General features: G+C 40.0%; 1 protein-coding gene across 1 annotated transcript in view; it reads left to right on the top strand.

Annotated features, from left to right (window-relative positions):
• Pde4d (phosphodiesterase 4D) overlaps positions 1 to 26,103 on the top strand; it is a 267,034-nt gene that overhangs the window by 34,002 nt on the left and 206,929 nt on the right. The window contains exon 2 of the mRNA XM_059276081.1: positions 21,019 to 21,210. Within this exon, the coding sequence (XP_059132064.1) occupies positions 21,019 to 21,210 (192 nt within the window). The remainder of the gene's footprint in view (positions 1 to 21,018; positions 21,211 to 26,103) is intronic.

Below are 26,103 nucleotides of genomic sequence, written 5' to 3'. Positions count from 1 at the left end.
ATGATTGGCATTATTGGTAGTTTATTGATTATTGTCCATACTATTGACTCTTCTAACAAGGATGAATTCATCTTGCCTAGATTTCTCCCCCCCCCCACCTCTTATCCTCACTGAACTTGAAACTGAGTTGAGATCAGAGCAGCAGGGACTTAATGTGTCACAAAACACCTTAAGAGAGCATCAATAGGACCTGGTCAAGTAAGATTGTGGATTCAGTGCTTATGAGATTCTCTGGGCCGCTGCTGAACTGTAATGTGTACCTTGAGTCAGCTCAGCAGGTGTTAATGTAGTAAATTCTCCCAACCCCACCCCCCACAACCAACATGTCAATAAACCTAACAGGGAGTTCAGAGCAGGCACGGTGGCAATGAGCCTGGAGTCCCTGCTGTACTCAGGAGGCTGAGGCAGGAGGATCATCTATTGAACTCGAGAGCTAACAATTAACACAGCGAGACCATACCTCAACATGGAAAAAGAAGGAGAGACTGGAAAGGACGTGTAGATATCCATATATAGAGAATTCATCCCATGAACAGTTACGAAGTTCTTGTATTTGGTGCCAGAATTGTCCTAGACACCGGAGACACCAAGTCCCTTAATTTTCAGCTGCTGTCTGCAGCAATCGTTCGGAGCAAAAGAATACGATGCAGAACCTTTGGGCACTGTTCAACATGTGGCTCTTTTGTGCTGAAGATTAATGTTTCCGAAATTTCTGGCTAGCTACAAGATATTCCAGGCATTTCAAAATGTACTGATTTGGCCAAGAATCTACTCAGGCTAAAATAGGCTGTGTTGAAACACAAGTCGAATGTAAGAGAAAATATCAATCATCACACCAGCAAAATCTCTGCCTTGTCCCCAAAGGAAGCTCCTCTCCAAGGCCGATTTCAAGTTGTGTTTAGTTAAACCACATAACACAGATAAGTCCCTGTGTTTAGTGGAATCTCTCCCAGAGCTGTGACTTTGTCAAGATGGGTTATCTTCCCTCTGGGTCCATGGAAAGAGACAACACTGGCTGGTCATCTGGCAGATATTCTTTTTTTAAGATCTGTAAGAATTCTTCCTCATTTACAGAACCTTGTAAAGAACATGCCAGGAAGACGACAATAACCATATAAGGTGCTGGCAACAACAACAAAAAAAAAAAAAAAAAAAAAACTTTTTCTTTTTTTAATCAAGTACAAATGGCTGCCAAGTTTTTTAGCTGGGACTGGTACTGTCCGGTGCCAGAGGCGGCCCAATTGTCTCTCCATAAAACAATGATGATGGAGCTGGCCAATCATTCTACTTGCCTAGGATACCAGACTGGGCAGTTGAATACCCCTTTAGAGACAATTGCTTCACTTCAATGGGATCTTGTTTGCGTCAAAGGACTTTATTTTTCATTGGTTTGAACATGGTACTATTTCATAGCAGAAATTCATAGTCTGTTATCCATAAATAGTGTTGGGGCTCTGTAACACCTTAAAATAATAGCAAGCATTTATGCAGGGCTTTGTCACACAATGTCTGATGTATTTTGTCCTCTTAACCATCATAATAACCCACCATCTAGGTGCTGCTTTTATTTTTATTTTGAAGTTGAGGAAAACTGAATTTAAAGGGGTTAAATAATTTGCAGTTGGTGTAGTTTATACTGCAGAACTGTAAGTCGGCAAAATCCTGTTTCTAATCCAGGTTCTGGCTCTCAAGTTCCTAGTCTTAACCACTATCCCATACTAACTTTCTGGAATTAAATTCACAATGTGTGTGGAGGGGTTATATGGGAGTGGGTGGATATGTTTATGATTTTTCAGGCTTATATTTCCAAGTCATCTGATTTTTAAGGATGGATACCAATGTCCAAAATTTGACATCCTCTGCTACAGGGTGGCAATGTGTATAAACTTTTCTTAGAGTGACCTGAGCAGAGGCAATCCTCTAATGAGTACAGGGCAGGGATGTGCGTGTTGGAACTCTGCATTTGTTCTATCAGCTGAATTAGGGAGATGAGGAGGCCATGATCTGAGAGTCCAGTGCTTAACCGGTATGTGTCATTTCTCATTTCCTGCATTTCTCCACCAATACCTGCAGGCCTGAGAAAAGCTACAGGCGAACAAGTAAGCAAGCTCTAAGTTCCAGAAACCATACACCTGGGACAGTCTTTGTAACTTTATCATCTCTGGCCAAACCTAACATGTCGCCCAAGCATCTATTTGAATGTGCTTATGCTACTCAAAAACTCTTTCATTGTCTACAGTAAGCAAACTATTCCTATGTTGTTTTTTTATTTAAAACCAGAATTAAAATTATATCCTCTCTCTGACTTGATTGCATCACAGCCACATAGAAAAGCATCTTAATGTCAAAGGAATGATAGAGTTTGTTTTGACAGAGACTGTAAATAGCCATTCTTTGAGCTGAGAAAAGTGTCTTTGCCATTAGTGGTAGTAACTGAAAGGGACTGACAGTGATAGTTTCATTAGTGTTTTACTGGTATCAAGATGCATACAGCCATCAAATTACAACCACCATAATAAAATACCAAAGCAGTGTCTTTGGACACTCCAGCATACTTACTTATAGGGGAAAGAAAAAAATGGGAAATAACATTTACTGAACATGTTCTGCTCTTAACACTCTGACCTGTAAACTCTAATGTTCATTAACCCATTTTAGCCTTCAAATGTGAGTTCTTTATATCTAACAAGAGAATCCCAGGCTCATAGAGGCCAAGTAGCATTGGTCTCATATTAGCCAAAAGACAGAGAACACTTTCAAATTTAGGTCTGATTCCAAAGCTATTGTAATTCATATGATGCTTTGGGGACCTGCATCGGCATTTTAATATGGACCACTGGGTCCTAGAGAGGCAGGAAGGAATGACAGATGGAAACATAAACTTAAGGCCAGTGATGTCTCTAAACATCATTTCTTTATCAAGCATAGTTATAAAGATCCAAATGAGACAGTGGATATAAAACACTAAAAAGATGTTCTCTGCTGTTATTAGCTATGTATATAATGTCACTCTTGGTAGAATGCCCATGGAGCAGGCGTAACCAAGCTCGTGGATAGTGATGACTGTGCAGCCTGCCATCAGGAGCAGCGAGTTTAGCGGCTTTCATTCTGTTCAGGAAGACAGACTCAGAGAGCAGGGCTAGTTGGGGAGCTTGACAGATGGTAAGCACCCTGTGAAATGCAATTCAGCAAAGTCGATATACAGGCCACACATTTAGGGATATGGGCCAAGCTTGCTTTGATGCATTCGGGGGCATGTGTAGATCTGCTAACAGCAGTTGCTGTGCCCATACATAGACCCTAGGTGGTGGAACTACGTGTTGAACCCCAGGACCGTGTGTGTCCTTTAATCCACCAAACTCTGCTTCTTTGATTCCTCTCCAATGTTTGCTATTGCGTAAGTTGTGTTTATTTTGGTAACGGGAATACCTGGCCTTTAGTTGCAACTTAATCTCTACCATACCAAAGTTTACCTTTCTGGGGTCATCTCAACATGATGTCTAGGCAATAAATATCTCACGTTTCTACTTATCCCAAAGGACACTAAGCTCACATTACCACCATCTTTGAGTGCATACCTTTGCCCTTACCTAATACCACATATAAGGCATTTTCTTATTATAAATTTTAAATATTTTTAAATATATGTATGAGATTCTTTGGTGAAATACAGGCTTTGATATAATATTCAAAAAAGATAACTACAATTCTTAGGAAAGTCTCTAATGTGTAGCAACCTTTTCCTCCTCCCAGATCTTTCTGTTTAGTTATGGGACCAGTGAAAGGAAAGGATATGTTTTGTTATTTCAAATGAAAATAAAAGCCATAGTATTCCAAGCTTCTCCAAAAGACAAGTGATTTATTTTTCCTACTCTCTTCACCAATGTGTGTGAACTTATATTCACTGTGTTTAAATACAAAATGAACATTTCTCTTTTTGTTTATGTAGGCTCTTGAATTTTTCCTGGTGCCCATTTAAGGACTGTTCAGAATTAATTCAGATGGAAATATGAAAGAACCAGTTTTGAGGATACTTTTTGTTTATTTCCTCATTTTTTGAGACTGGGTCTTATTTAGTCCAGGTTGGCCTCAGTTTGCTCTGTAGTCCGGAATGGCCTTGAACTTCTGATCCTCCTGCCCTTGCCTCCCAAGTATGGGGATTAAAGGATGCTACTTTTGTTCCTGTCTTATAAATTTTCAGTTTGAGCTGAAAAGCAAAAAACAAACAAACAAAAAACAAACAAACAAAATAAACTAACAAAAAAACCCAGTATTTTATCTGTGTGCTGAGTGTGGCTTTTATGGCTATTTGCCTCTGAAATACAAGTAACCACAAGTACATAGGGCTCAACAACATACTCACTCTACAAAGGCACTATTATACCTCCATGATAAATGGGGACAGATTAAGTGACTAGTCCAACACTATCCAGATATCTACATCCTCTTCTTCTCTCGCTCTCTCTTTCCATGCATCTCTCACTCCTCCTCCTTTTTCTTCATTCACGCTTTTCTTCTTCCATTCAGTTATACACGAAATCCCAAGAGCAGCATAGAGAATGCTGTAGATGTGCAGGGCATGTGATTGGAGAGATCCCCCAAAACCCACGTGACTCCTTCTCTCTCTCCCTCCCCCCACCAAACCATGGGCCAAAGAGTATGAGCTTTCATTGCTGTCCAGTTGGAATAGGGAATATTGAAGGCACCCAATGTGGGGCTCTTTTTTCTATTAAATGGGTAATAGAATTTATTAGCTCAGTCGGAAGAGCATGAGATTCTTAATCTCAGGGTCGTGGGTTCAAGCCCTACATTGGGCGCCACTTTTTACAATCAATCCATGTGAGTCTATTAATGGGTAACAGAATTTATTAAGATATAAATTGAGGAAATACACTCACAATTACAGAATGGAGTAGACAGCAGAAGTCATCCTCTGATCTGACCAGGAGCAAATCCACCTTACAGGCAGGAGCAGGGAGAAAAGTTATGTGACCCTTCTCCAACTCCTTATAAGAGGTCACATACAACAACAGAAAGCACCGCCTCCTTTGGGCCATATAGCCCAAGGTCATGGGGAGAGCAAATAACACTACACCTACGGCCTAGTAGCTAAGTTATTACCTGAATTTCATCAAATTTTGAAAATATTTGGGAATAATGGATGCATGCATTTAAGTACCTGGCTCTACCTAACTCATACAATTGTGATCTGCTAATCAATTTTTTACTGTGTAAAGTGTTAGTGATGCTGTCCTAACTTGAGCATTTTATACATACATTAACAGATTGTTGTTCATAAATGTACCCAACTAAAATAATAATAATTATAATGGTAATAAAGAAATGTAGGACAAAGTGAGAGGGCCCAAGAGGGAAGTCCTGTGGGGAGGCTTTTGCTCTGCCTGGATAGGATAGGGGGCCATCAGGGGATCTTGCATGTGGTAAGTGGTAAATTACCACAATCCTAAGAGATTATGTTCATGCGGTCTGAGGTGCTTTTGTGGGATGGGGGATGCATGGAATGGAAATCCATAATTTTATTGCTAGTTTAAGGAGTGGCTTCTTCCTAGGGAAAAACTGAGAGCAAAACTAATATGAACATGATTTGAATGTTTTTCCTTTTTATAAATTAAAATTTTAGCTCTAAATTCCACAGAACCAGAAGCCATCTGCTCACTCTGTAATTCTCAAGGCCTATTTTCAAAATTTGACCAAAATGACAGTTTCAGAGGTCAGCAAAATGGGAGCTCATGGTGTTGTGTTTGTGAGTGTGTGTGTTGTTGTTTTTGTTCATCTTAACTTTAAAAATACAAAAACTGACCTTGGTTATTTTTAAATTCCATTTAATGTATGGAAAAAATAGGACTTATATTCTAACCTATATTTTCTGTTTTTAAACTTCTTATTGATTCTGTGTGGGTTTCACATCATTCATCCTGATTCCATTCATCCATCTCCTGTCCCTTCATATCCACCCTCTGCCCTTGCAAGCCCCCAAAATAAAATTTAAAACAAAAACAAAAAGCAAACACAAACAAACGGAAAGTCTTGGTGTGGAAGCTGTAGTGTAACACAGTGAGTCACACAGTACACCCTTCAGTCCATACATCTTTACTTGCAAGCATTCATTGCAATGAGCCATTGGTCTTGTTCGAGGCCTCTGGATTCTGCTACATTCTTGATGCTGGCCCTCACTGAGACTCTTCCTGGATATCCTGTTGTTGCCCTGTGTCATGGAGATCCTACAGCTTTGGATCTGCAGGTCCAGCCCCTTCTCATGCTCCAGCAGTTCATAGATGAGGTGGATGTTGGAGTAGGCCAACACATAGCCCTGGTTCTGGGCCTGGGTGGTAGCTGGGTATATAGCTTATATTTTCTGTAAAAGTAAACATACTTGTAATTAGTTTATCACCAATTACCCAATCACCGGTGGTATTCATAATGTATAAATGCTGCAGACAAATTAAATATATACATGTTACATATGTGTGCTGCAGATAGTCTAAATACTGCATACAGGGTGTATAACTGTTCTGCAGATGGAGACTAAATACTATATACATGATACATATTTGTGCTGTAGACTGAGATAAATACTACCTATTTTATAGGCCAAAGATTACAATTACGGTGGCTATTAGGAAAGGCTCCAACAGAGGATTCTGGCATAAGCTTCTGCAGCAAGAGCAAGCCCGATGGACTGAAATCGTGTGCTACACAGTTGGTTTTATTTACACTATACTTAGATCTCCTTGTACCATTTTGGACTACTCAAAAAAAGAGAATAAGTCTTTTTTTTTAAGTGTGAAATAAAAAGAGAGCCAAGGTAATACAAAATAAATTCTATAATAAAAAAGGAAAGGAAAACAAAATACATATGATTGCATATCTGAACTAATGCAGAAAATACAAGTGTCATCACAAAAAAAATGAAAAAAATATGTCTCAGTAATTGAGAGAGGTCATGGCATTAAATTGAGAGGAATTTTAATTGCTAGAAAAATAAACCTGGCATGATTTTCTTTGAGCACATAGCCAGTGTCAAAGCCCCAAGGATCAGCAGTGGACATTACTTCTCCATTGGGCGTGATTAGAGAAGCAGTCAAAGGTGATTAGCAAACAGCAATGCCCTTATCTTGACTAAGGACCTGGCAGGTTCACGGGATGTATGACCAGATCTCCATAGACTCCGTCACCTTGGAAGAGTCCAACAGTGCCATGGTGACTAGGAGCTGAAGCACTGTGGCACCACAGTTGTTCAAGTCTTGTTTCTGGCTCCCAGCCTAGCTGTCACAGTAGCTGATGGGTATTAGTAGAATGGACAGATGACTAATTTCTGTGTTGATCATTTAAGTGATCTTTATACCAAGAATATACTGGAGCTTAATGTTTGACATTCTATTTGGCACCAATTGGGATAGCCTGGGAGACAGCATAGGAGGCCCAAGTAATTAATTTACCTTCTATTGGAGAAGTACATTTAGTTCTAGAGCTGTCTGTGAGTTCTGACAAGGAAGGGCCTACTGCATCGGATGCAACCTCTGGCATCCCCACTTTGAAGAACCAACTCAATTCTGCTTCCTTGTAAAGGAACAAGACAACAAAGAATGGTACTGTTTTAGATTTGAAGGAATTATGAAGTCCTTCTAGAGTCCTTCCATGGACTTACACAGAGAGCTATGCATGTGCAGAAGGCCATTATTTTCTGGAATCAAATTCTGAACAAGGCTAGCTTCTGCCTCTGGGACCCCAAAGCTCAAGTGAAGCAGGAGAAAAGATCCTGAGTGTTAGTAACTCTGGTGCTGTGTCTCCTCTATGATCCAGGGATGAGTTCATGCTTTGGCTTTGTGCTTGAGCTGCCGCTCTGTACATTTGGTGATTACCATTGAGACAAAGAAGAACTGGACTCGCCTTCATTCTATAGAACATCCTAATTCATGTAATATTAGCAAGCTTATTTTCTCTTACCCCTTATGCACTTCTTGGATGATTAGAAATCCCTTAATGACAGCAGATGTTAGTGAAGGATCTAGGAAAAAAATAAAAGAAAACATAAGAAGCAAAAGGAAAAAGATTCTTGGTCCTGGAATACATTGATATGAGACATTTGAAAGTATAATGTACCTTTAGTTGGCACTGCAAGTTTACTGTGGTATAACAAACTGTGTTGGATATTATTGTGCTCACAAATTGCAAGGATAAACAACTTAAACAATGAGTTCATGTCAGTAACATTCTATAGTAGAGCCTGGAAAGGCCTTGTTCTCAGACCAGCGACCAGGAATTCTCAGGCTCTTATACATCCACCTTCTGCCCTGCTGCGGCATAGTCTTCGTATACCTGGAAGGAGATGGAATACCTAGGCAAGCATGTGGTGGGAGGTATGGGAGGATAGCATGTCATATTTCTGCTCACATGCAGTCACATGGCCAAGAAATGGGGACATCTGTGCTCAGGAAGAAGCAGAGAACGGAATCTGGCAGACAACAAGCAGGATTTGCCACATTGATGGTCTTGATTACAGAACTCTTTTCCCAGATCTTCTTCTCTTCCATCACAGTTGCATCCAAAACCATTTCAAGGTTATGAAGATTTGCATAACCCATTAAAGTCAGTATTAAAGGAGATTCCCACTTCCTTTTCAACAGCCGACCAGTGTCTTACAGCCTTAAACGTGGTGACGGTAATCCCCCAGTGTGACAGCCACAACACGCAGAGGAACCCTTTGCATATACATGCACAATTTCTGTTCTCTTCTGCATGGTGTCCTGTAAAGTGAGTCCAGAGCAGAGCGGCTATTTGTGAACAACGTAAGACAGTGTGCCGGTAGATCCTTTACCCTGGTAGGAGGGAAGCGGTAGTCTCTCACCCAGGACAACTCTCCAAAGCCCTTTCCCGTTCCCTTCTGTGCAGAATGTGGAACACACATGTGTTTAGGTGGCTGAGGTTGGAAACTGAATAACATTGTTTCTCCAAAATAGACTTAATAGCAGGGCTGGGGAACGGTTTCCTGACCTGTTTAAGGGAGAGTATCGATTCAGAGAAAAACATGGTGTATGGATTTTCGCATTCATTAGAGGAAAAAAATCAGATCACATTATACTTTTAAGAGAAACTATGGAATGGCTATTACAATGTTGTTTTCACTATAATTTTACCTTGACTTCTTTAATTTATTTAGCCTATAGTATTTTATTGGTAAGGATTTTCATGAAGGAGTCATCATTTAATAATTCTTATCCCTTCAATTAAAGTTTTGGGAAAATTAATTTGTGTAAATCTAAACACATCATAACCAGAGAAGTGATTGAGAATCACATTTTAAAAAACCTGATTCCAAAGGAAATTTTAGTTTCTAGGGAGAAAACACACTTGCAAGAAGACTCTCTTCAGACATTCAAAGTGATTAAATGTCCTATTTGATGAGATCACCCATATATTTCTCAGAAAGAGGCAATGATCATCACTAGAGAACCCCCTGTCAGAAGTGTGCACTAGATCCAAAGAAAAATGCTGGTTCTCACTTACCTGTTAGAGAAAACAATGCTATACCACTTGGACTATTTCCTTTCTTTCCTGCTGTGCATTCCTGTTTGTGTGGAGCTGCGAAGATCAGCTCCCAGGCTCCTGCTTGTTGCTTACTTTAATTCCTTCCCGGTTCCAGAAGAGGGAGGTACTACATAGTTACAGATTTTTTTTTGCATAGTTTGACAAATGTAAGGGTTTTGTTGGTGGCAGTGGTGGTGTGTTTTTTGTTGTTGTTTGTTTGTTTGTTTTGGTGATTTTTTTTTCAAAGTGAGCTCTCACAATTGTATGATCTTTACGTGCCACAAAATCCAGGCACCTCCTGATCATATGGCTGATTATTGGTCAGACATGAAGATACGCAAAATATTCCTGATTGAAAAGTTCTTTAAGACTTCAGCCTTGGGGCTGGAGAAATGGCTCAGAGGTTAAGAGCACTGACTGCTCTTCCAGAGGTCCTGAGTTCAATTCCCAGCACCCACATGGTGGCTCACAACCATCTGTAATGAGATCTGGTGCCCTCTTCTAGTCATACATGCTGTATACAAAGTAAATAAATAAATCTAAAAAAAAAAGACTTCAGCCTTCCTTCCATGTTCCTTCCCAGATCATTTCTTTAAGTGGAATGTTCAATCTCATTTCCTTAAACAAAGGGCCAACTACTAATCAAATTTCAACAACAATAATAAAATTTATTTAAATAGAGAGCCATATACATAACCACAGTGAATAGCAAGTAGACAACAGGGCTAAATCTAAAGGTGTTTATAAATTCAAATTGTTTTCAATGAGCAAGTGCTATGTACAAGGTACAATTGTAGATGATGCTGATACACTAATAAAGAAAACAGATAAAAATATCCGCACATGTGGAACATACATCCTGATGGGAAGGAGGAGGTAATGAATAAACATTAGTTTATCAGAGGCTAGTGAACGCTGGAGAGACAAAGAGAGAAAGAAGTAGTTAAAACTCAGAGACTAGGGCGGCACTTTTACATAAGACAGTACGAGGCTAGCTCACTATGAGTAAAATTTTCACTATGGTAAAATTGCACTAATAACTGGGGAAAACATTATTCAGATAGAAGCTGCAAAGGTGCACAAGGCCCTGAGAGAGAACACGCACACACTTCACACTTGAGTGGAGAGAAAGACACTAAGCAACCATCTGAGAGGACAGTCTGCGGGGAGCTAGGTCTCCAAGGGCCTGTGGCCACTGCCAGAACTTGGGGACTGGCGAGTGGGGACTTTGCAGAGACCTGATTATCATCTTAGCAGGATTATTCTGTCTGCAGCTTGACGAATAAGTGCGAGAGTGTGGGAAGAAGCGGGGGCATCCATACCACAAAAATATCTGTGTTCCAGTGCAAGCTCCTTAAAGCAATTTTAGTTTGTTCTACATTACAGAAAAAAAAAAACCAACACAAAGACAGAAACATTCTCTACCTCCTCTTTGCCTGTTGGAGTCTGAGAACTCTGATAAAGGCAGTACTGGAGACAGCCTGATGGATCCAGAACAAGGAGAGGGAACTGAGTCAGTCCCCACAGGACTGTTCTGACCCTTAGGTACAGCCAGTCTGGAGAGTTGGATCTTTCTGAAGCTGTAGGCAGGCTTTTGGTCAGAGTTGACCAACTTAACCGGATGTGGACAAAGGAATCCATGCTTCCTTACTTCCTTCTTAAATTACAGGGGAGCTGAGAGCCTTGTCAGTCAGGTCAGGGCCTGCCGACAAGCTCAGCAGCAGGCACTTCCACTTACTATCACCGGCATGTCTGCTGATTGAAGGTGTGTACAGTTCCACGGCTCGGTTAGTTGTAGGTGACTGCAGGCCTCTCTAACACAGGCTTTGATTTTCCCGTCTCACCAAAACCATCTCATGCTAGGCCCACCTGAGAGCCCTGTTTGACTTTTTCACTGAGGTAAAACAAAAACTCACGGGCTTTAAAACTGCCCTGCTAAGTGTTTAAACATGGAGTAATTATGGTTGCTATGGGCACTATGGGACACATTAGATATCTAGCATTTGTTCATGTGATGTCACTGGTACAACTGCAGTAATTCAACATCTCCCCTTCCCCATGCTCCCATGACCCCTTTGTACTTCCTTCTATAAGTTTAGCTTGCTTAGATTTCTCTTGCACCCTGTGGTATTTGTCCTTTTGTGACTGACATGTTTTGCTATCTTAATCTTGTCAACTGTCATCCATGTCCTAGAATATGGCAGGCTTTTCTACTTGCTCAAGGCTCAGTAATAGTGCCCTGTACAATTGGGCATACCATTCTCTACCTGTCATCCCTTGGAGGATAGTTTGGTGATGTCCACATCCTGGTTGTTGTGACTAGTGCTATGGTGAACATGAAAATGAAGTTATCTCTTTGATGCACTGATCTCCGCACTTTTGGGTAAAGATCCAGAAATTGAACTGGGTCTATTGTTAACCTTATCAGGAAGGTCTAGGCTACTTTTTATAGCAATCACATCACTTTATAATCCCATCAACAGTGTAAAAGAGGTTCTAATTTTGGTGCAACCATGTCAATGTGTGTGTGTGTGTGTGTGTGTGTGTGTGTGTCTGTGTGTCTGTGTGTCTGTGTCTGTGTGTCTGTGTCTGTGTGTATGTGTGTGTGCGTGTGTTTCAATTATCATGCTAACTAGCATGATGCAGTGTTGTGATTTTCATTTGTATTTTTCTGAGGATTAGTGATACTGAACACCCTTTCACATACATGCTGGCGGTTTGCCTTTCTTAGAGAAATATCTGCTTCTTCAATTGGATGTTTTTAATTGGGAGACATTCCATTATTTTATATTTTGCTCTTATAATGCAGGAGTTGTGTATGCATTGTGGACATTAACCCTTTATTAGAAATTTGGTTTGAAGATACTTTTATCCACCTGTAAGTTGTTTTTTCATATTTCGGTTATTTCCTTTGTTGTGAGGAAGATTATTAGAAGTAACTGTACCTATCTGTCCCTGGTCTCCTTGCTTACGCTGGTCTGTGCATTAGAAGGCTTATATATTGTGTCCGTACTCCCCACAGTAACCAACAGTTTCTCTGTGATGCCCAGCAAAATCCCAATGACATTTTTCACTGAAGTAGAAAAGCAATCCTGAAATTCATATGGAGCAGCGAAAGACCCTGAATAGCCAAAGACGGCTTAGAATATTGTTGTATATGTGTGTGCTGTGCTGTGCGTGTGGTGTGGGTGCACTTATGCCATAGCACGCGTGGGATTCAGAGGACAACTTTGTGGAGCCCTATTGGACTAAGACTCTACCCTCGCAAACTCATTTAACGGCTGTCCCCCCTGGAGAGGCCTTACCTTCAAGCACAGTCATGTGGTAGATGACAGTTTCCAGATGTGAATATTTAGTCCATACACTGGTCTAAGAAGTATTTCATAAAAAAAAAAAAGGGGGGGATCTTGCCATATTATTTGACCAAAATGCACGAGCTTATTTTCTCTTGTACGGAATTCCAGTTATCATCTTCAGCTTCCATTCCTTTATTATCCTGTGTTGTTTGAGACTGTCACCGACAAGCCATAGACGACTGTTGTTCCCTGAGATCACCTGATACTTTTACTAGTAAACTATCAAATATCATTTCACTCATAAATAAGTACATACTGTCAGGGTCTGGTTTTTCTTCATGAAAACCGTATGTGAAAACGTAAAATTTACTTGATGATCTCTCTCTCTCTCTCTCTCTCTCTCTCTCTCTCTCTCTGTCTGTCTCTCTCTCTCTCTCTCTGTCTCTCTCTCTCTCTCTGTCTTTCTCTCTCTGTCTCTGTCTCTGTCTCTCTCTCTCTCTCTCTCTCTGTGTGGGGGGGACAACTCTGTGAAGTCGCAAAAGGCTCAGAATATCAAGTGCTTTACTGGTACACTATGACTTTTCATAGACCTTTAGTTCCTTTTCTTAAATGCCTACCCTCTGTGGAAATACACAAATAATGCAAACTAACATCCACAGCAACATTTAATCTAATAAGATTGTAAAACGCCTTACATTCGATGGTCAGTTTTTGGGTTGAGAAAGAGTCACATGTGCCTATCACTATAAAATGCAGTTTTCTATAAATGCTCTGTAAAAAAAAATTAAAATAGTTAATTCTGTCAGGTATTTTCTTTATTGCAGAGATGCTATCTGGCTTGCAGAGAAATTTAGAATGGGCCCATATCATTAGTGCTCATAAGTAACAAATTTTCTAACCATATGGTATTGGTAAGATTGAGTGAAGTAATTGATATGAAGAGAAAATTTTAATCATCATCCAGATGTCCTTATACTTGATGTTAGCCTTCCTCTTCCTCCCCAGTGGTGAAATACCAAAGTGCACCCTTTGGCTAGCCAACAGCAAGGGATTCCATACCCTGGGGGCCATTAGGCAAAGAAACTAAGTAACAAGGTAATTGCCTCCAGGCACACCCTGTGTCTGTGGTTAAAGGACTAAAGAATTGTTTCTAACCATTATGTGCAGCTACATCCTTGCCAGAGTTGTTGCAACCTCTGTGCCTTCCTATTCCCCCCAGGAAACTGTTTCCTCTCCTTGGTGAAGACTATCTAGAGAAAACAGTCTCCACCCCCTCCCTGTCAGGATGTTATCACACCAGGATTACAATGAGGGTGGAGGACCTCGAAGCCACTGAGGCTGTGACAGATCTGGCTAGGCATCTGATACCTCATTGATGGCCAAGGCACACTCCCCTTATGTCCCTTCCTCCCTCATGTTTCCATTTGGATTCTTCTCAGAGTGTTGTGTTTAGACACAGAGCGACTCAGATAAAAACAATGGTCTTGGTGGATGATGTCAGTGGAAGACAACGATTAACAAGACTAAAACAATGGCCAATGGCTATACTGGGCATGTACTAGCTGCTAGGCAATGAGGTAAATGCTTTCTGCACATATTCTCTTCTAATCCTGTCATGGCCCCAGAGCTACCTGTTTCTTTATCCGGAAGTAGGAGTTTAAGAAGGTATATGACTTAGCCAAGAATACCTAACTAATAAGTGACAGAACCAAGATTCGAAATTTAACCCTAGTTTTCTAATTTAAACTCTCTCAAGATCCCTTCACCTTGTACCATGGAGCAAATGACCTGCCTTGTGAATACACGGTCCTTGTCAGCACACCGTGTCAGAAGCAGTGCGTAGCTGCCCCCGGCTTTAGTTGAGAGTCCGAAGGTTCACATGAGCATTCAGCTGGGTCTTCCCTTGGAAGCCCCAAGCAAAATGCTTAGTCCGGGAACTCATGTTGGCATAGACTCCCAGGAGACCAGCCACGGTGCCTCATTGCGCCTCACCTCCTTCAAGCCCCAAACCTGCAGTCAGTGTTAAGTATAGGATCCTAAGGGCTACAGTATATGAAATGATCCATTTATTCAGGAAAGAAGAAGAGTCCTGGCTCAGGAGAGAGGCCACATGGTGGTCAAGAATCAAAATACTTCCCATCAGAACATCAGAGTACCTTCAGGCTAAAAGGATGAGCAATGCAAACAGTTCCACGATTAGTAGACAGGAAGTATGGGAACAGCCGAGGCAGCTGGATGGGAGGTAGATATAGACTTCATTACCATCCATTGATTGCACTAAAATGAAAGAATGGAGAGATCTGGGAGCAGTTCTGTTGTTGGCCTGTTCGTCTGATTTCTGTCTGTCCCTTGAAAAAGGAAAGCTCCACAGAAAGAGATGGCCGGCCACATACCACCTTCAAGAGTTCTAAATGCATCAGGCCAACAGGTCCTGACTCTTACTGCCCACTCCGAGGGACCAATGCCGCTGTATCATCACCACCTTCTTGTAACCATCTGCTGGTGAAAGCCAGCTCTTGTGAGATGTGTGTGTCCTACTGCGTTAAGGGAAGCAAGTACATGAGACAGTATAGCACCTCACTATCTTCCATGAGCTAAGACCTTTCGAAGACCTCCAAACAGTCCCTTATTTCCAAGACAATCCTCAGATTCTGCAAAGGAACCCTCCAAGCAGACTGTGGAGGAAACTGCTTTATACCCTACTGTTACGTTCAAAATTAGAAAAACAAGGATTTAGCAAATTCCAAAATGCTAGGTTGCAGAATGAGCTTTGGCATATGTGACCTGTGAGTTATCAGGGTATCGCTTGCAAAGAGTTAATGCTGAAAGGTCCACCCTAGTAAGGGTGCTAAGAAGTGTTCTGTTTTCTTACAGTCACAGGAGACTTTGAAATATAAACATAAGCATAGTCCCAGGCTCTAGAGTCCGACAGTTTGGGTATAAAACAGACTCATAAGAATAGCTCCAAACATATTATTATAGAGGCATTTTCCTAGGCTTCAGGATTCCTTTTGGTTGACTAGAAAATATTGAGGCCACTTCCAAGGGTGAAGATGTAATGAGACAGTATGCAGAAAGCAGAGTGTGGGGCACGTGGAGCATCCTCCAAAATTTATTATCACTGTCATTATTATAATTGGATATTTTCCCTCTCCTCGATTCTTCTGCTACTTTCCCAAGCTTCAGATAATATTGTGCCTTAGACTCCACCTGACTGCCAGTGAATCTACAGAGAATTCACCAGGCCTATGTGTGAACCAGAAGATGCTTAGGAAAGTCACTCCTCATCTCTTTGACATCAACTGAATTAAGACTGCCTCTCCCACATCCCTTTCTTGGTTTTTTGATACCAAGGACCATCAGTGAGGCCACGCTCCAAAAATTGAGTGGCTCATCTGAAGCCATCTCTAGTTCAGCATGAATTAGCTCTCAGTTAAATGAAGCTAATTTTCAGAAAGTTAAGCCAGTCACAAATAGTCTAATGTTGAGTCGATTATCAGCCCCCTTGTGAGGAACAAGTAGTGTCTTCTGTTATTTTTACTGAACAAGACCTCTCAGAAGGTATACCCCTCCTTCTCACATTTGAAGGATTTGGTTTAGAAGCTTTTCATTTAGGAGGAGTTCCTTCCGCGTCCTTTGGTTCTTTATTTTTTTCTTTTGTGGCTTTCCTTCTCTCGCCATTGCAGAAACAACACATTTATTTTCACAAACCAAGCCATATGTACGTAGGCGACTGAAAAGTAAATAGTCTCCGGCACCTCACTCCTCGGTGACAGCTGCTAAAAGGGGCTGGGGGTCCTTTCCACATATCTCTTCACTGCAAGCAGATGCCAACATGCCTTGGCCTGGCTTCTGTTAACATATCCAGCCTACCTGTTGGCTGGACCATGCACTATTTCCACTTTTATATCCCCATTGCTCTTCAGCGCTAGCCCACAAATACAGCCCAACACTGTGTCCTCTTTGACTCACATTCCCTACCGCCCTTTTTTGGTTTGCTTCTGATGCTTCACTTTGGCTGGGCATCCTCTACCCCTGCCATCCTCTGCACCGCCTGGACCTTTTACTCCTTCTGAGCATTAAGCTCCCTTTATATATGTTGCCTCTTGAATATCTGATTACCCAATTCACACAGTGCTATGCTTTATTATTTTTAGGCTATTTATAACTGGTGCTATACATACGTTTGGCCTTTATTCCACAATTGCTTCATGTTTTATTCCGTTACCTAGAATTTAATGCCTTGTTGAGAAGTGCTGTGTTTCATATATCTGTATTTACCCAGTATTAATCTAAGGACAAAGACGGACTGCAAAGCTTGTTCACTAAATTCTTCATATAAAATCACTTTCTATAAGGTCATTCACTACTACTGATATTTGTTAATGCTTTGAACTTGGTATTATCAGTAATATTTCTTTTTCTTGATAATGATTTTTTTGATTTTAGAAGCATTTACTATAATGGAAATCTAGCATGACCAGATGCCCACCTCCCAAATCAAACTGTATTCTGAGAACACTCGTGTTCCCAAACTTAGGCTTTCCCAGCCTATCATTGACATTCATGGTACTTTGCCCAGCATAACATGTATTCAGTGATGTGTTGTAGAGTTTCAGTGATATCTTCCTGAGTTTTTGTTTGTTTGCTTGTTTGTTTGTTTTTTTATGTAAAGATTCAATAAGACATCAGTCACTGTTCTGAGCATCACTTTGTCAGCCTGGTCCTAAGGCAAATTCTTAGCCATGCAGGCATGGGTGGTATGTGTCTTCAGTCCCAGCTAATCTAGGGACAGGTTGGAAGGTCATTTGAGCTTATAAGTTATAAACCAATCTGATCACTCTTTGAAAAAGAAAGAAATGAATTAATTTAAAAGTAAAGCTAACACAAGTGTTTCATAGATTGGTGTAATTTTTAATCAATATTTATAAACAGTTTAATAGATGTGAGGCATTATTTTAGGTAATATTTATGAGGGTTTTGTGGGTCTTTAGTAAGTAATTTAGGCCTTCACATTATTTTAAAATAGATTTTCCATATTTAAGAACATTCTCTCCATCTAGTGGACAAAGTGTTATATTACATCTACAGACAAACGGCAAAGATCGTAGTTATATCTCAGACCAGGCATTTGTTTGTGTGTGTCCAGTTAAATGTTTTAATTTTCACAGACAGTATTATTGCAAAAATATTTTCAGATATCTGGTAATATTTTTCAGAAAACTACAGTAGGGTGTCTCTATATGCTAAGATTTTCTTAGTTGAACTGAAAAAATACTGTATTTAAAAATATAAATGAATGATTTTTGGTAATTCAGTTAGCATTGATCCAATTAAAGCGAGAAAAAGTAAATCCGAAATCACACTCTCCTATTTTCTTTGTTTTTTATGAAGAATATGTAGCAAGAGCCTTCCTTCTGTTTCATTTAAACCCTAACATTATCCTGCGAAATCATAAGAGGAAGCAAGCACAGATGCTTTGTAGAGCATTTCCATCCTCGGATCCTCTGTGACTGTCTCCTTAAAGCAAAATCTACTCCCGTCCCTCCCTATTCTTCTGAATAGTATCTTCCAAACATGTATTGAGTAGCACCAAAAGCCCGCTTTAGTTACTATTCCTCTATGGAGACATCACAGGCATCCCAGCCTGAGTTAATACTATTGCTTTTATGTTTTTAATCACAGTATACTGGTAATAAGTGTTTAGTAAATGCTTATTTAATGAATAACATCCAAGAAGTACATCCCTAAATACCCCTGATATCCCTCTTTGATGATTTAAAAACGTTGCCTTCCCGGCTTTCCTGGGGATAGCCAAAGTGCCTGCAAAGCAATGACCCTACCCAGGCGAGTCAGATTCCTCTTGTTTGGTCCACAGCTACTGACATGTGCTTGTGCCTCATGGAAGCATGCACTCTGTGAGCAGGACTTTGAGAACAATAGATAATTAAATCTTGGCTCAGTGACTTTCATCAATCAGCTTTTCTAGAACCTGTCCTCTTTGTCTATAAAGTGAATGTTTAATTAGATAATCTGCCAGTGTTTTGACAGAACCAAATAAGTACATTTATAAGATGACACAATTCTAAGAAAATCTTAAGGGTTGGGGAGATGGTTTAGTTGGTAAATCCTTGCCACACAAGCACTGAGTTCCTAACTCCTGCTTGCAAGCTAAAAGCCTGTCATGGGCAGTTCATGTCTATAATCCCATCTTTGGTGAGGCAGTCCCCATCAATCAGTAAACTCCAAGTTATATGAGAGAATCCATCTCAAAAAATGAGATTGAAAGCAATTTATGGAGATAACATCAACCTTCGGCCTACATGCATACACAAACATGTACATCCACCACACACCCCTACACACACACACACACACACACACACACACACACACACACACACAGAAAATTTTAAGTTGGAAAAGTTTTTTGGTTAACTGAACTACACTGTAATTTTCTCCCTCTTTCTTTGAGGTTGATTCAGGTGTTGCTCGATCATAGATGCATATGTGATCAATGATTCACCCACCTCCCCACCTTGGCTTACTTGAGACACCTGGGACACAACATTGTGTGTGTGTGTGTGTGTGTGTGTGTGTGTGTGTGTGTGTGTGTGTGTTGCATATGGACATGTTGCAAACTAACCACAGAGCATTGTTCATGTAGGCCAGCACTGTGGGTCTCAATGTCAGTCACCATCTATTGCAAATAAAAGGTTTCTCAGATGAAAGATGGAAATGCATTAATCTATGGGCATAACGATAAGTCACTAGGAGTTGAGTTAATACTATATTCATTTAGCAGCATAATAGTAGCAGGTTCTCTCTTTCGGTCTATAACCTGTCTAACCACAGGTCCTGGACCCATCCAGTAAAAGTTTTTGAAAGAGCTCCTGAAATGCTGAGGTATTTCAAAGTCCATTTTGTGAGAGCTCAAAAATATAGAAATGAAGACCAAAATAGCAAACATTTTCAATTAATTGCCAAGGAACAGGCCAGTGTCTTTGGTAGCATGAAGGGTATTTCACAAGGCTCTGAGATCTCCAGAAAAAACTTTCAAATAAAAGTTAAGTTCTGCCGGGCGGTGGTGGCGCACACCTTTAATCCCAGCACTCGGGAGGCAGAGCCAGGCAGATCTCTGTGAGTTCAAGGCCAGCCTGGGCTACCAAGTGAGTCCCAGGAAAGGCACAAAGCTACACAAAGAAACCCTGTCTCGAAAAAACAGAAAAAAAAAAGTTAAGTCCTGAAGAATGAGTGTCAGTTGTCTTAGCAAAGGAGAGGTGGGTAATCAAGAGAGCAATTCAAGAAATACTAGCCAGAGAGAAGGGGTGGCAGTTCAACGTGAGTTGATAGCAAAGTGCCTGATGGTCTAGGGTGTACGTTGGGCTGAGAAAGTGGTTGCTTGCCATTGAGAGACATGCAAAACCTTCAGACTAGTCAAGAAGTTTGTGTTGATTCTGAAGGCAACGTGAGTTGATGAAGAGTTTCAACTGAAGGCTGCTGCAGTCAGTCATCTTTGCATTTAAGAAGGTAAAAAAGGTACTAGATAAAGACTGGAAAATGAATTCAAGAGACAACTGTAAAGGCTGGTACATATTCATAGCAAAGGATAGAGAAATTAATGATTGAGTAAGTGTAGTGTGAGAAAGGGAAAAAAAGCCCAGCCCAGCCAGGTTCAGGTGAATTGTGACATTAGACAGTGGCCATTGTTCAACCACACTCAAATATATACTGAATTATTATGAATTTGTTTCTTTTCTATGAATACTGTTTATGAATACTGTTTCGTTTCTAAACAGTAATTCTATGCTCAGAGCTACTTTTGCAAAATGACTTTCTTTTTTTTTTTTAATTGAAGTTTGGTTTAAGAAAACTTATGCCTTATAAATTGTTAAAATCCAAGGAAAATAAGAATGTCCAGCCAATGTGATAATTACAATTGTGGATTTGTTTTTTGTTTGTTTGTGTGAAGTACAAGGGCTCAAACTCAGGCTGTTAGGCTATGCAAACACGCTACCACTAAGCTACATCTCTAGTTCAACGTTGTAATTTTTTTCTAGCAAGAATTAGATATAAAATCTTGCCATCATTCCCCAAATCAAGCTAACTCCTCTGCTGAGATACTAGCATGCCAGTGCTCCCACCAATGCAATTCTTCTTCCTCTATCCATAGTTTCGACGTGGACAATGGTACGTCAGCGGCACGGAGTCCCTTGGATCCCATGACCAGCCCAGGATCGGGGCTAATCCTCCAAGCAAACTTTGTCCACAGTCAACGCCGGGAGTCCTTCTTGTATCGATCCGACAGCGATTATGACCTCTCTCCAAAGTCTATGTCCAGGAACTCCTCGATTGCCAGTGATATGTGAGTACAAGGGTGGGAAGAAAAGGGAAAAGAACCTAGGACAAACCTGAGCAAATGCATCTCTGAGTGGATGATGTCATAAATGATGATTTCATCTAACTGTTTCATCATCCTTTGGTGCAGAAAGTGAATAAAATTATCCAAGTTGAAGATAAACAGTAGAGTTAACTTGAGTACACTATCACTCTTGATTAAAGGGAGAAACATTTTCTCAGAAAACGTATTGTTTGGGGAAAGTAGAATTAAACATTTAATAGAAAATTACCCTTAAAACATCAGTTTATATTTATGTAAGACTTGTGTTTTAGATGTTCAACCACACGTATATTTTCTAATATTTAAAAAACCTTAAATTCGGGTTGGAGACCCCTATGATGTTAGGATGGACAGTGTCTTGACTATATCTTAATTGACATGTGTACAGACCTGAAACTGGACAGATCTTTCAGGGGTTTTATACAAATTAAGCCAGTTTTGAACATAAATCACTAGAGGCAATATTATACTTGAGTTATTTTAAGACATGGTGCAGATTAGAAATGAATTAAAACTAACAGGTTTGTAGATAACATGGAGCTTATCAACTCATTTCCCAAGCACATTCTGTTTGTACACTTACTATACTGTTCGTATTCTTTCTGCATTGAGGAAATTTTCCGCACAGGTTCCTAGTCTCACTTAATATGTGCAATGTCATATTTGGTAATGGATACAATTAGTCTCTCTCCTCTGGATCTAAACATTTGTCCTGTTACATGCAACATCTTCTTAGGACACCATCTCAGAACCTACTTACAGGTCATTATATAGGACCCCTGTGGGTCTAGTGTTATTTTTGGTACCTTAAATGATCACCAAGGCAATAGACTAAGCAACAGCTCTGACTGGGCTTCTAGAAATGAAGATGTCCTTGCTTGGTTTGTAACCTTTAGTTCTTTGTTCCTTCTTCCCCCAGAAGTCATGTTCCTGATGACTCTTCTTCCTAGATCACTTCCCTTTGCCAGTGGGTCTATTTCTGTGTTATCCTTATCCCTCTTCTGTAGGTTTAAAAATGCCCATAGGATGTTTATTTATTTGTTCAAACACAGTAAGAGCATTCCTTGAGCTCCTAATCTGTGGAAAGGAAGGGCTGGTTTTAAACCACATGTAATAAAATATGAGGACCACCCTTGAGGTTTTACAAAGCACTACGCAAATACAAAGCATGGGTCTATGGAAAGTTCTCTGCCCAAAAGAAATGGAAAGGAAAATAATGAGTTCAGGGAACAGATTTGCAAAATGTGAAGTATGGAGACTCTGGTAGGTTGAAGGCATGACACTTGGCTGGGTGTGAACAGAAAACATAATAAGAGAGGAAGAAGACTCAAAGTCCATGGGAACTGAGAACCACCGATGATCTTAGCTAGGGTTTGGCCTTGGTCATGTTTCATTTTTATTATATTTGGGTTATTATTATTCTATTTTGGAATGATTGGACATTGAAGAGATAAAAAGGGAAGGGGTCCATATCAAACTTCACAGAAACAAAATCGGCCACATGTGATGAAGATCTAGATCAAGGAAGTAAGAGTGCAGCAAAGAGATTGGTCCGAATGTAAGAGACACAAGGCCTACCAACAGAACTGTAGGGTGTGTGTGTGGGTGTGGGTATGTGCACGCGTGAGCATGTGAGCATGTGCGGGGGGGGGGGGAGAGGTAGTGTAGCTGGTAGAGAAAAAGAAACAAAAGGAGTGCCATAATTATGACCCTGACTAAGTAAATAAATGACAGTAGTATTTACGTGAAGAACAAGGGACAGAGAGTGAACAATATAATGCCAGACACTGAATAGTGGATTCAGCTTATATAGAATAGTATAAAAAAAACTTGACAGTTGTTGGCAAGGGAAGAACAAAGATGAGAAATAACAGTCCACCAGACTAGAAGAAACGCAAAGGTCAGTTACTTTCTATAATTACTAGGTGTTTAGATAGCATTTGAGTGAAGCACCTTAATCAGACAATGGAGTTAGAAGCCCAATAGGTTGAAGAATGAATCGAAGGTGGTTCTCTGAACCAGTGAATACATATTAGAAAATTGATGAGAAAAGGGAGTAAGAGAGTTAAAGCTGACTAAGGAAGAAATAAATTCAAGAGAAAAACTTTAAAATTAATAACACTTGAGTTGAGTGAAGGCCGAGAAGCTAGAGACTAAAAATCAGGCAGAAAAAGGATTACAGATAAAGAGTTACTGAGACAAATATGATCTTGAGCTCAAGAAACAGTTTCTGGAAAAGTAGTAGAGGCTGGGAGTGTATTCTTTAGGAAGGACAAAGAGGAAACAAGTAAAAGAAGAAATATAAGTATAGAGAGGAAGGGGCAAAAGGTTTAGAGAATTCATGGCTAATGATGTCTACTTGTCCTTTAAACTGGAGGTTTAACTGTTGACACCAATGACAGTGGAATAGGCAGCTTGAGGACAAGGTGAAAGGACAGAGCCATGACATACCCAGGCCTGGTGGGACACATCTGTCATTTCAGCTACTCAGAGGTTGAGGCAGGACGGTAATAAATTCAGACTGTCTCAGCTATTAAAGACGTGCAGGTGAAGGAGCACAGGACCATCCTGGCAGCACAGTGAGACCCTGCCTCAAAGTAAAAAGTGTAGCCCCCAGTGACAGAGTGCCTAGCTAGCATAATATATGTGATTCTCTAGATTTAAGTACAGCGGGGAAAGGCTGCTAAGTTGATCGTGCAAGAGAGCAACACACTAGAGAGATTAGTAGAGGACTACTCAACCCAAGAGTTCCCAGAGAGTCAATAAATGCTGTCTAGTCCAACTTCATTAAGGGTGAAACAACAAAGTAGACAGCTGTAGCACCTCTCCCAAGGATCACAGAATACTGAGGAAGAGGGGTGGGAGGAATTTAAGAGCCAGAAGACAGAGAGATACGTCCCAAGAAGAGGTCTTCTAGACATGACATGATGAAGCCATTGCATTCACGGACTCACTGCAGCTGTGATTATCTGCATAAGACCTACGTAAGATTGGGCCTGCCAGACTTTCATCACAAATGGGGAAGGGGCCCATGAGGCTCCAACTCTTCCTGAGGGACTGTAGGCAATTAATTAACAGACAAGAAGCTCTAATTAAAGCTCAGTGGACCACATACAAAAAAGAAATGAAAGTATGAGGAAGATTTGTTGAGAAGAAAGTAGGAGAGGAAGGGAATGGAAATGAAAACAACTAGAATTTGTTTAATTGAATACAAGAAACTGTCAAGCAATCAAAAATATTAAAAAGAAAGGTCAGAGATGAGCATGTAGTGAGTAACTGGACTCTATTTTATTGGTTAAATGTTCTGCTCTCTAAAATTCTAGTAAAACAATTTTGGGATGCTAATGCATAGGCTGTGTGTCTCATACCTTCTATTCAAGTTAGGAAAGACTAAATGTGCACCTCCATTTTATGAAAAGCTGGTGATATTTCACATTCTAAAAGAGCCTTTATTTCCAAAGCCCTATACAAGGATGGCCTCGTTTTACCCTGTACCAATTCAAGAGTTCCTTTATCTGCTCAGAGGATTCATGTACAAATGACAAATTGAATCAGACCATGATGCAACTCTGTGTATTGTTGAAAAATAATGTCTTGACGTGCTCAGCTTTCTGAGTCCCTCTGTGTATTATCCTATGAGAAATGAGGTGTTCCTTTCATGCTTGCTGAGAAACGATAAACAAAATAATTATGGCTTCGTATTTAATTTAATACAGCATTTATCTTCCACACATACATGAGTAGGCTTTCTCTTTATTTGATAGCTTATGTGGCCGTGTGTAAACCTCAGACTCCTTTAACTAGTTTATGTTGATGTGGTGAAGATTGTTCAATGTCCATAGCTCCACTCCAGTTCGACTGTGCTTTATAGAAAATGATGTTATTAAAATCTACTTTGCAGACTTGACTCTGTATATATTACTCTTATCTAGCTTTTCAACAGAGAAAATCCCTTAGTGTCAATGAGAATCTATTGTTATTTGTTTGACTGAAATGTTTTAGAAAAACCAAATTCTCTGTAAGTTTGGGTATAATGTTTAATTAATTAGGAAATGAGAAGAAAGAAAACAGTTACTTCCTAACAAAATGACATCCTCTTATCATCTGTAAATAAATATTAAGTAGCTGAGACACACAAAGAAAAAAATAATAGTTATGGTCATAACATATGTTGTGTGTGGATATTACACTTCACTTTTCTGAGTATTTTCATACCTGCTGCTTAATCCTTCAGTTCTTTCAATGGGGATATTAATATGCCATTTGTGGATAGGAGATCCAAAGTCTAGGAATGTTCATCTTTTCAAAATACAATAAAAGTTTTGATCCTTTTTAAAGAACATTATTGTGATGATACCATTGTGAACAGTATTTGTGAGTAGAAAGACAAAACTCATTTGACCAGCAGAATTGCCATGAAACACTATAAAAATTTAGTAAAAAATAAACTATGACAAATCTTGTAGTACACAAAACCAATAAGGTAGCCATGCATCTGAATCAGAAAATGTATCCATTTCTATAGGATTAAACAAAGCTCAGAACTCATAAATATTGACTTATTTAAAGTAGACAATTACCAGGAGCTTCTTCTCCATTTATTATATACAAATGCTACAACAATGACTTAGTTGGTAATATGCTTGTCATATGAGCATAAGCCCCTAAGTTTGGATCCCAGCACCCATGTGAAAATTGGGTGTGGCAGCGATACACACCTGTAATCCCAGAGCTGGGGATGTTGAGATAGGAGATCCTCTGGAGATCAACAGTCAGTCTAGTGCACCAGTGAGCTCCATGCCCACCAAGAGACTGAGATTATGATTTCAAAGTAAGATGATAAAGCAATTGAGGAAA

This window comes from Peromyscus eremicus, chromosome 11, assembly GCF_949786415.1.
Source record: "Peromyscus eremicus chromosome 11, PerEre_H2_v1, whole genome shotgun sequence".
In the NCBI taxonomy this organism is placed as follows: Eukaryota; Metazoa; Chordata; class Mammalia; order Rodentia; family Cricetidae; genus Peromyscus; species Peromyscus eremicus.
Note: the sequence above shows the minus strand (reverse complement) of the source record. Positions and strands in the feature narration are given on the sequence as shown.